This window comes from Cydia splendana, chromosome 2, assembly GCF_910591565.1.
Source record: "Cydia splendana chromosome 2, ilCydSple1.2, whole genome shotgun sequence".
Lineage (NCBI taxonomy): Eukaryota > Metazoa > Arthropoda > Insecta > Lepidoptera > Tortricidae > Cydia > Cydia splendana.
Genome location: NC_085961.1, coordinates 1,051,025 through 1,062,443, shown reverse-complemented (window position 1 = coordinate 1,062,443; position 11,419 = coordinate 1,051,025). Strand labels below are relative to the sequence as shown.

Here is an 11,419-nt window from a genome sequence, read left to right as displayed (position 1 = left end):
ATGTATTATTTGGCAGGTTCAGTGTGGAGTCAGTTCTTCGACTGCCACGATGACCCCAGCTACGACCCTGACGAAGGTCAGGTCACAGAGCTGCAATACTCCTGGTTAGGCGCCTTGCAGTATATACATGGTAGGCCAACACTCATCACCTATTAACCTTTAGCGTCTCCCGAGCATCGGCGTCTAATAAACTATTGGCTGCTGCTCGACGCCACGTTGGCGCAACTGCTCGTGCTCAGCGACGCTATTTTCTATAACGCTAACTCGACGCCGACGCTCAAAAGACGCTAGTGTACGGTGGCTCTATACATCTTACGAGTTTTCCGACTGGCGCTGGACCGGCGCAAAAAATTGGCAGGACATATTAAAAAAACATCAACTCTTAGAAACAGGTAGTTCTTCAAGAAAACGTATCAAATTCTTTCATTCATCAAATTCATACTGATGGACAAATACATTCACTGGTATAAAAATGATGCAGCCATGCTTGAATTGAGGATCTAATCTGTTTAATAATTCCACAGTCAAGAATGGGACCCCCCACTACTTCAGGGTGCCACGAGTGGTGTTAATTAGTCGTCAGTTCGTGTTGAGCACGGCAGTGGACGCTGCCGTAATTCCTCATGGATATGCTTTGTAAGTTGGCCAGCTTGAACCAGGACACCTAAAATGAGTCAATATTTGTCTCCACTGAAATATCTCGACGAAATTTCTATCAAATCGGACATATCTTAAAGAAGCGTTAGGTAAAGTAAACCAGAGAGAAGTGCCCCCCCTGCAAACAAGTTTCTATGCAGAGGGGTCACATCTTTCTGCAGCTGACTGTACATACTTCTGCTCATTCGTTTACTTTACATAACGGTTCTTTATGGTGTGTCCAATTTGATAGAAATTTCGTCGAGATATTTCAGTGGAGACTAATATTGTCTCATTGTAGGTGTCCTATTCCGTGTACTATAACCGATTATTTAGTGCGTCTCTCGGCGTAAACATAAAGTATTTCTTGAGATTTTCTTTCAAATCGCTCTTCTAAATTACCTGAAAAGTCTACTGCTTATCTGAAAATTATACCCCTTATTCCTCTTACAGAGGAAACGTGATCTTCGGCGACTACGAGCGAGACGAAGTGGAATGCGAGACCACAGTCCTAGCTCTGGCCAACATGAAGGCGGAGTGCGAACCAGCCATCCTGGTGATGCCAATAGCTGACGTGCTGATCCATCCGGAGTTTAAGCACTTCGGGGCGAGGAGCAGCGTGGCTTTGCTGAAGCTTATCACCACCGTCAAGTCCAGTAAGTTGGTTGATTCAAGTGGAATGCGAGGAATAATGTTGTGGAGGTTTGCGAATTTTTTCTCAAAAGTTGGAAAAATTCTCGGAACTTTCAGGAAATTTCACTAGAAAAGAAAATTAAAAAGGAAAAAATTAAAAGAAAAATTAGATATGCAAATACATAAGAAGTTTTTGAAACCATTCCATTTGGGAATTTTAAAATTTTAGAAACTTTCTGATGGCAGCTCAGTAGGCTTAATAGGACGAATGCGCCGGGACAATATCTCGGGCGTCAGGTAGACTAGCCGTCCTTTTCTAATTAATACAGTTAGAGTAAGACTGCTCAAGTAAGTTTTGATTGAAGTAGAATGTGAGACACATGCGCAATTTGCGGTAAGTTTCTAAAACGTTGGAAAATTTAGAGTTTCAGAAAACAATCGAAAAAGCTGATGCTTTAACGTGGATCTCTTTGAGAAGTAACATGAACATATTATTTCAGAATTCGTGTTGCCGGTGTGCCTGCCCTTCAGGAACTTCCTCGAGCGCAGCAATGGCAAGATGATGGTGGAAAGGCTTTACCACATTGACTTTGACAGTGGTGAGTTGGTTGCTTGTATTCATCGGTACTACTCGACATGGTTTATCTACTCGTCAAAACTCAATGATGCCGTTATTTTTTAATATTTACAGTTCTTATAGCAACATTCGGTCTCTTTCATAAAATACATCAGCACAATTGTACAATGGGATTGTCACTTAACTTACTAGTAAGATGCGATTTACCTCTTTATTCTTAATGAAAACTGGTAAGGAATGGAGACCTGTCATCTGTAATCCCTGACAAATCTTGCCGGGAATACAGAGGGCGGTGAGTTTCTCAAATTTTCCTTTAATTTAAAAATCTCGGTGAAGCAAGGTCAACTAAATGTATGCTCCTTCCCTTGGGCACCGGCCATATCAACTGCCCCTCCTCCCCTCCATCAGCTGGCGACGCTCTTGCTAGGGTCAATCCCTTGTTGATTTGTAATAAAAATGCTATTTCACAGAAGTGCCCCGAGATTTTGTAGAGGAAGAAAAGGAAGTTACCAAGATCAGCCTGCTGCCACGAGAGCTCTGCTACATATACGACTTGCCAGAAGTATGGTTATGATCTCTCTCTCTCTCTCTCTCTCTCTATCTCTCTCACATCGTAGAGTTAATCCCGTTTTTTTCGAAATCCAAGGTTTGCTTTTCTGCTATTTTTATAACATCTGTGCATTTATTTTACTGCGAGTTTACTTTAAATAACCGCCGCCGAGACTATCAGACCAAAAAATTGGCTTCTTATTATTATCTAAATTAGATGCATTGGTAAGAGACAGTTAGTGGTGTAAAGTCCCTCACCCTCATACAATCTTAAAAGCGCCGATATGGACTAAATATATGCGAACAGATATCCTTACAGCCAAGTTAGTCAAGTACAAGCTTTGCTAAGTTTGTGGCTAGGTAGATCTGTATAATAAGGAGATAAATCAGACTTAAATAACTATCGTCCCATTATAGTCTAATATCACATTTATATAAATTATTTATTAAAATAATAGGATAATAGAATTGCCCCACTGCTGGACAGACATCAGCCACCCGAACAAGCTGGATTTTGACCGAGCTTCTCCACCACTGACCATCACCACCACTGATCTGTATAAGATTGTCCGCAAATATTTATTTATTAAGATTTTTTATTTTAGAACAACACGCGACTGAAGAAGGAACGCATTGCCTGCACGACTGGCTGCGGGTTCCGTTCTGGCGCCCCGAGCCTGGTTCACGAGCACACTGGACATTGGACCGTTGTCTCTCTCGCACATGGTGGGATATACTTGTTCTTCCTCATTGCATGTACGACTGGCTGCGGGTTCCGTTCTGGCGCCCCGAGCCTGGTTCATGAGCACACTGGACATTGGACCGTTGTCTCTCTCGCACATGGTGAGATATACTTCTTCTTCCTCATTGCCTGCACGACTGGCTGCGGGTTCCGTTTTGGCGCCCCGAGCCTGGTTCACGAGCACACTGGACATTGGACCGTTGTCTCTCTCGCACATGGTGAGATATACTCATGTCAGTAAAGTCGGACTTCGATGGTTTGGGCACGTCATGCGCCGAGAAGACATGACACGCAAGTTCTGGATATGTTCCCCGCACAAACGCGACGAGAGCTTTTAAAACATAATCTCACTAACGGCTACTAGACCAGGTTATAGGATGACTCACGCTAGACCGGGCCGGAGCTTCCGGCGCTTTGTTTTCTATGGAAAGTACCACGTGATCATCGATCAGCCGTCATAGAAAATAACATGTCGGACGCCTCGGCCCGGACACGGCCCGGTCTAGCGTGAGTCATCCTTAAATCGGCATATCAGGAAACCCATGATGTTAGTGTTTATATAAAAATTATATGTAAGTAGTATTTAGTTGATCTGTCCAGGCGGAACACCTTGCCCCGATCCGCTGCGGTCCCACCGGCCTCCAGCACCCCCTCGCCACACAGTGCTCTACCCTTACGTTCCCTGGATAACAGCCGCCATTACTGGCAAACCCCTGGGCGCTTTCTCCAAAGATGATCCATTCGGTGAGTTAAAATGCCTTCTAGATAGAAAAAAAGTCACATGGAATTTAGTACCTATTTCTTAAATTGAGAGCAGCTCAACTTGGGAAGTATTTTGAACCTTTTAGTCCTGCTTTAGCCTTCTAAGGCCCAAGGTCCTACCTATAGTACTTATTCAGTTCAATGGAATTTAAATCATATTCGATTGGAACAGAGTTGCTTTTGCTTTGTTTCGTTTAGTTTTTGAACAACTCAAACTCAACTCTATTTCCTACACTAAAGGTTTAAATTTCTGTGACAAATATTGTATTTTTCATTTGTATGGCTGGGCCTTAGGAGGATAGTGTTCTCATGTAGGTCAGTGCTGATATTGGTCGTACGTACGGTTGTAGGTCGATAACATCCTCTTACAGCAGCGTTTGCGAGACGTCTCCAACTCCTGACTGTCTCATGGGTGGATCCAGGGGGAAGAGGAGGGGGGCGCGTCTCCCGGGGGACATGACCTCCCCCTGACCATAAAGCTGGATCCGCCCTTGGACTGTCTGTGCTCATTAATGTACTCTAAAAGAAAAATAAGTTTTTGTTTCCAGGGTTCGTGATGCCCCGCGCGTCCCCCTACGACCAAGTTGGTCACGCCTGGGTGGGCCATTGGTGGATGGGTGGCGTGCGATGTTATGACAGAGGAGATGCTGCTTTAGACATCTTCAGGTTTTATCACGAGATCTTCAGTGTGAAGCCTGTTGCGCTGTCCAGGCTCAACTATCATTTAGAGGTAAAAGGGAGATTATTTAAAAAGTTTAATAGAGTTAAAGGAAAGATCGTTCTAGAGACGAGCCAAATGAACGGCAAGTGAGACCTGTTCAATAAAGATAAATAGAAAAAGCGATTTGCCAGTAATGCAAAAATTTCCCTCAATGAATTCAGAAGGATATTCCGAGGAGTATGAATAATTGAGAATGAAAATAAATTCTAGTTCAGAAAGAAATCTATTCCTGGAAAGTGGTAAGTGGAAGACTCTAGATCTTTAAAATAAATGCCAACAATAAAAAATTAAGTAGTAAATAAAGTAAAAGTCCGTTAGAGCTTGGTGGCATGCTCTTATCATGTAATGATTTAATTTTGTATCAAGCAGAAACGTCTGCAAACCAATATTCGTCTACATTCCATAATTACTATTTACTGTGATTGTAAAACTCACTAGATATTAACTATCAAGCAATAGATAATACGTTTTGTAAGGTAATTTTAAGTATTTACAAGCTTTTATTTAGTTTCACGACCGTTGTCTGTCTGTCGGTCTGTAATCAAATCTTGCAAGTTAAATTTGATCCACTACCCGATTTCCGATTGAGCTGAAATTTTGCATGCATGGATAAATCGGATGACAATGGAATATTATGATACCCATCGAGCTGATCTGATGATGAAGACGAGGTGGCCATAGGAACTCTGTGATGAAACAACGCAACCTAATTGTGTTAGGGGTTTTTAGAATTGTCTCGATGAGTATTAGTTGTCTGTCGTAAGAAAAGTACAGTCAGCGATAAAAGCTTGTACGTACCAAAAATGAATTTTTTGAACTTATTCGCTATTAAGGTTAACTTGTCATACCCTATTCAGGGTACCTATACATACATGCTGTTCAATTTAATTTAAAATATCATCTGTAGGTATATACCACGGAATGCAATTTATGCAATAAATAAATGAAATGAAATGAAATATGACTTGGAACTCCGATAGCCGTTTAAGAAGCTTAAGACTCTCACGGTAGATGTCGCTAGAGCCTCCCTAAGGCTCATATATGGTGGAAATATTCGCTGTATTGGGTACGGTCTTGGTAGCTCAGGTGGCAGCACACTGGGCTAGCGATCCAGTGATCGTCGGTTCAAGCAGGGTTGGGCAAAATACTGGCTTCCACGTATTTCAAATACAAATTACAAAATACATTTTTAAAAGTATTTGAAATACCAAATACAAACTACTTTGGTGACTGGTATTTGAAATACAAAATACAAATTACAGTGTTTAAAATAATGTTTTTCAAATACAAAATACTTTTAATTTTTTTTTTGTTTAATCATTTAGTTTTTTAGGGTTCCGTACCCAAAGGGTAAAACGGGACCCTATTACTAAGACCCCGCTGTCCGTCCGTCCGTCCGTCTGTCACCGGGCTGTATCTCACGAACCGTGATAGCTAGACAGTTGAAATTTTCACAGATGATGTATTTCTGTTGCCGCTATAACAACAAATACTAAAAACAGAATAAAATAAAGATTTAAGTGGGGCTCCCATACAACAAACGTGATTTTTGACCGAAGTTAAGCAACGACCGTCTTTTTTTGCCGTTTTTTTGCATTATGGTATGAGTCCGACTCGCACTTGGCCGGTTTTTAACGAATATCCTTTCCTAAAAACTTATAGGGTCATTGTGCTTGTTTTCGTCCAGCTCTAGTTTTCTTCCACTTGACGAAATTTGAATAGGTATAAACCTACATTGCTGCACAAATTTGGACTGATTTCAATCCTTAGCTAAACAATATATCTGTCTACATATAAAAATTATATTTGGCAAATAGTAAATTAAAAATGAAATATATTATTTGCTAATCTGTCAAGTGTCAACCATAATTTCAGCCACCGGAGCAGGCCGGATTTCGAGGAGGATACGGCACCATAGACCACATCTTCACAGTGCGGCAGATTATACAGAAGACTGAAGAGTATAATCGGCCCCTGTGCTTAGCATTTGTGGACTATGAGAAAGCCTTTGACTCCATTGAAGTTTGGGCTGTTCTGGATTCCCTGCAGCGATGCCAAGTCGACTGGCGATATATCCAAGTGTTGAGATGTCTGTACAACGCAGCTACCATGGCCGTCCAAGTCCAAAACCAGCAGACTAAGGCTATCCCCATGCATCGTGGTGTGAGACAAGGGGATGTGATTTCCCCCAAATTGTTCACAAATGCATTGGAGGATATGTTTAAAACGCTCGACTGGAAGGGACATGGTATTAACATTAATGGCGAATATACATCTCACACTTGCGATTTGCGGACGACATCGTCATCATGGCTGAGACGTTGCAGGATTTAGAGCATATGCTGACCGGTCTAGCTGATTCTTCTCAACGCATAGGTCTCCGGATGAATTTGGACAAAACGAAAGTTATGTTCAACGAACGTGTTGCTCCGGGACCTATTGCAGTACAAGGGGCTGTTCTCGAGGTTGTTCAGGAATACGTCTACCTCGGGCAAATACTGCAGTTAGGAAGGAACAACTTCGAGAAAGAGTCGAATAGAAGGATACAGCTGGGCTGGGCAGCATATGGGAAGCTGCGTCGACTCTTCACGTCATCAATCCCACAAAGTCTGAAGACAAAAGTCTTCAATCAGTGCGTCCTACCCGTGATGACATACGGAGCCGAAACGTGGATACTCACGGTAGGACTGGTCCATAAATTCAAAGTCCACCGGATTAGCAAGCTGAAGTGGCAGTGGGCCGGTCATATTAGCCGTAGAACCGATAACCGTTGGGGTAGGCGAGTTCTGGAGTGGAGACCGCGCATCGGCAAACGTAGCGTAGGACGCCCTCAGACTAGATGGAGCGATGACCTTCGCAAGGCGGCTGGCAAGAGCTGGATCAGAGTTGCCGCAAATCGTGCTCAATGGCGTGCAATAGGAGAGGCCTATGTCCAGCAGTGGACGAGAGTAGGCTGATGATGATGATGATGAATCTGTCAAGTGGTCGAAAACTAGAGCATGGACGGAAACTACTGCAATGACCCTATCCCCTGGCTGTTGACGAAAAGTTCCGCGCAGAATAGCTCGCGCATTGTACCTACATATTTGTACCTCGTACAAGTCGTACATTATATTACTGTGATAAGAGTGAAGTGCTTGTTTTTAAGAGCGGTAAAATAAAGCCGATGAATGTTCCGCCCATTAAGTTGAACGGCAGCGCACTTCAGGTGGTGACTAAATTTAAATATTTAGGTCATGTAGTCACCGAAGACTTGAAAGATGACAGTGACCTTGAAAGGGAGCGCAGAGCATTGGCAGTCAGGGGTAACATGATTGTTCGCAGATTTGCTCGATGCTCTAAGCCGGTTAAAGTGGCACTTTTTAAGGCATATTGCCAATCTTTTTACGCGAGCAGTCTGTGGGTGACATACACCTGTAAGGCTGCCAATGTTCTGCGCATCCAATACAACAACATTTTCAGGATGCTGATGAAGCTGCCCCGGTTCTGTAGCGCATCTGGTATGTTCGCGGAGGCGCACACGGACGGGTTCCACGCCATCATCCGCAAGAAAGTGGCCTCCTTGCTCAGTCGCGTTCGAAGCAGCAGCAACAGCATCCTGGGACTGTTTGCGTATAGGTTTGACTGCCCCATTTATAACAAATGGAGGCAAACAATGCTGGGGCTTGTGTAAAATATAGATATTAATTTATTTAGTTGTTATTTTAATTGTTATTAGTTTTTACTTTTTTGTATACTAACATAGAATAAGGCATTGTTACTAACAACTTTTATGGGCCACAGGTCTGAAATAAAGGAATATTTAATTTAATTTAATTATATTTAAAAAAACGTTCCATTTTAGGATCAAAGAATTTAATAAAAAAATGTATTTTGTAGAAATGTATTTTGAAGCTTAAAGTATTTGAAATACAAAATACAAAATACATGTGAGTGCAGTATTTGAAATACCAAATACAAAATACTTTTCCAGGTAGTATTTGAAATACAAATACAAAATACTAAAATGTATTTCAAATACGTATTTCAAATACATGTAATTGAAATACTGCCCAACCCTGGGTTCAAGTCCCACCCAAGACAGTGAATTTTTCCACTTTTAATTTGTTTCCGTGTAAGGTGATGGTACTGGTGCTCGACGCGGTCCCAGTACCTACTTACATGTCATCTTGAAACTTAAGTCATTGTCAATAGAGGTGACAGCATCTATTGGGCATTAGCATGTCAAGCACTAGTACCACCGCCTTAATTTCTTGAATGGTTTGTTGTCAGATCGTGTCACCCAGAGAAGCTATCATTATCTGCGTGAAGGTTGGCATGCCGTACCAGATCGGTCATCCCAGGGTGTACGATTTAGACTCCCCTGAGATTTCGGTAAGGGGTTCAGCGTGATCGGAGCTTTGAGTACGAGTATTAGCAGGCGTGGCTCACTCCGCGATTTCGTCGCTTTGCTACAGGTAGCTAAAAGTACATCCGTTCGGCTCCAATTTTGGGGTTTGCCATAAGCCGCGCGTGGCGCTGTCGCCACCTAGCGGCCATATCTGTGCTGATCGTAACAGACGCGTTTTGTTAGAGAGTGAGTCTTCTGTACCTAGTACTATTATTTATTCTGTGGTATTAGTTTAGTTTATTTATTTCATAATGATAAATTACAGTATAAATTATTCTTACGCTAATTTATATGAATTTACATTATGGTCGTCAATAATTTAGCATGCAAACGTATAATTATACAATGTCAACAATGATAATCAAAATACAAATGATAAAAACTAACAATTTATAAGTAAAAAAGAAATTTGAGAACTATCGTCATATAATTTTAATTTTAGTGGGTTCGATTCCCGCGGGAGAGAATAAGCGAATTAAAAAAAAAGGCACTTTCCTTCCAGGGCCCATAAATTTTTTCCACCCTGTAAAGTCTGTGTCTGATAGACTCTGGCCTTGTTCCCAGGTGGACATCCCCATGCTGCAGTTCAGTTCACAGTACAGCTTCGAAGTGGAGGCCTGGGGCTACAATCACACCGAGTCCGTGTCTTCCGACAGCTTCAAACCTGACGATTCCGATTACCATGACTAGGCCCTGTTTTATACATACATACTTACATACATATAATCACGCCTATTTCCCGGAGGGGTAGGCAGAGACCACGGATTTCCACTTGCTACGATCCTGACATACCTCTTTCGCTTCCTTCACTTTCATAACATTCCTCAACGCTCGCCGGTTTAGGGTGCTCTAAGACTTGACCTGGCCTTTCTTCAGGATTTCCCCGATCTGATCAGAGAAAGTTCCCCGGGAAATGAGAATGTTTTATATCTAAAAATAAATGTCGAATTTGTAACTATGTTTTTATACCTGTGGTAAACAAGCGTAATGTTCGTCTAAAGCTAAAGGTAAGCGGCTACCGCATCCTATAAAAGCTTGCTGTTTTAATTATTTAACCTATACAGATATTTCAGAATACAAGTAAGTACCAACGGCGGACTTAATGCTTCTGTAGTGTCACAAGCGAGTTGCTGCCTGTTTATTATTAGATTATGATGTAGGTAGGTATAGTCAAACGGCTACGGCAACGGGGCAAACTGCCGAATCCGACACAAGAGCAGCCGATGCAACGGAGCCACGCCGTTTTGTCGACTAAATAGTGTTTAGTTTTAAGTTTATAAAATACATATTATGTATGTTGGTCTGTAAGGTATTTGTAATATGGGCCTTGTTGCCTGAATTAAATTTCTAAATAAATTAAAATAAATTATAGTCGGATGGCTTTAAAATGTCGGGATCCACTTGAGATACTACCTGGCGATGTTGTTATCTTTTGATTACCTGTGCAAAATGAAATGCAATAACAACAAAAGATTCCAAACAGATAACATCTTTACCGCTTGAAGGATATAGTTAAATTACAATAGCAAGTACTTGATATAGAATTTTGGAAATTAAACATGAAACATAAACTAACACCTGGGCGACCACGGCTGTAAATTCCAAAAGGTCCTACAGGTATCGAGTACCTGCTAATGTAACTCTAACTCTATTCTTTAAGCGGTAAAGTTGTTATCTGCATGGAATATTTTGTTGTTATTGCTTTTTAATTTGCACACGTAATTAGCAGGTTTAACAAAAGATAACAATGCCATTCAACGGCAGGTAATCTCTCAAGTGGATTCCGAGTTCCGAAATTTTAACCTTTTGAACACCAAACGGCGCAACCATTTGCCGTGCCACTGACGCCACAGGGGTAAAATTTAGTTTTGTGAATAAATAATGCCAACCTAAAAGTGGGGTGTTTTTCAGTAGATTTTCATCAAAAAACGATCGACGTCAAATGCCGTCTTTGGCGTCGTTGTCACGATTTTGCGTTGACGTCAATTGCCGTCTGTGGCGGTCAAAAGGTCAATAGTGTCATTCGATAGCGTGACGGAATTTGAGTTTCCAAAACATCCCGCTTGGCGCGCTGTTCAAAATCCCATACAAAAATAGACGTAACGCAAACTCGTCACGCTGTCGAATGAAATTTACACTAGGGGTAAACTATGCCATCTTTACTTCATCAGGAGCACACCAACTCCCTAGTAGAAGTGTTATTAGAGCTGTGGTGGATGGAATCTAACATGACTTACCCATAAATGAAATGTACGGACGAAGCAACTACAATGGGGATATTATAGCCGGTCAAACAACTTTGTTAGTAGGAAAAGGTGCGGAGTAAAAATTTTCTATGGGACCTTTCGCGCTTATATTTTTAAAAATTGCCACTTTTTTGTACTGATAGAAATGGGGACTGATGGTATA

The 11,419-nt window shown here is 41.7% G+C and overlaps 1 protein-coding gene across 1 annotated transcript; it reads left to right on the top strand.

Moving 5' to 3' along the window:
• Positions 1 to 9,700, top strand: LOC134800713 (uncharacterized). The gene is made up of 10 exons (XM_063773228.1): positions 1 to 130; positions 525 to 636; positions 1,090 to 1,292; positions 1,770 to 1,868; positions 2,317 to 2,408; positions 3,001 to 3,121; positions 3,738 to 3,881; positions 4,448 to 4,629; positions 8,893 to 8,994; positions 9,575 to 9,700. The coding sequence occupies exons 1-10, from the start codon at positions 1 to 3 to the stop codon at positions 9,698 to 9,700; spliced, it is 1,311 nt and encodes a 436-aa protein (XP_063629298.1).
• Positions 9,701 to 11,419: the final 1,719 nt, after the last annotated feature.

What these genes read in the sequence shown, in the direction of transcription:
- LOC134800713 (XM_063773228.1), top strand. Translation starts at nt 1, where the DNA reads ATGTATTATTTGGCAGGTTCAGTGTGGAGTCAGTTCTTCGACTGCCAC. An exon ending in CGCCTTGCAGTATATACATG is followed by an intron (nt 131 to 524) that starts GTAGGCCAACAC and finishes ATAATTCCACAG; the next exon opens with TCAAGAATGGGACCCCCCAC. An exon ending in GGCTCAACTATCATTTAGAG is followed by an intron (nt 4,630 to 8,892) that starts GTAAAAGGGAGA and finishes GTTTGTTGTCAG; the next exon opens with ATCGTGTCACCCAGAGAAGC.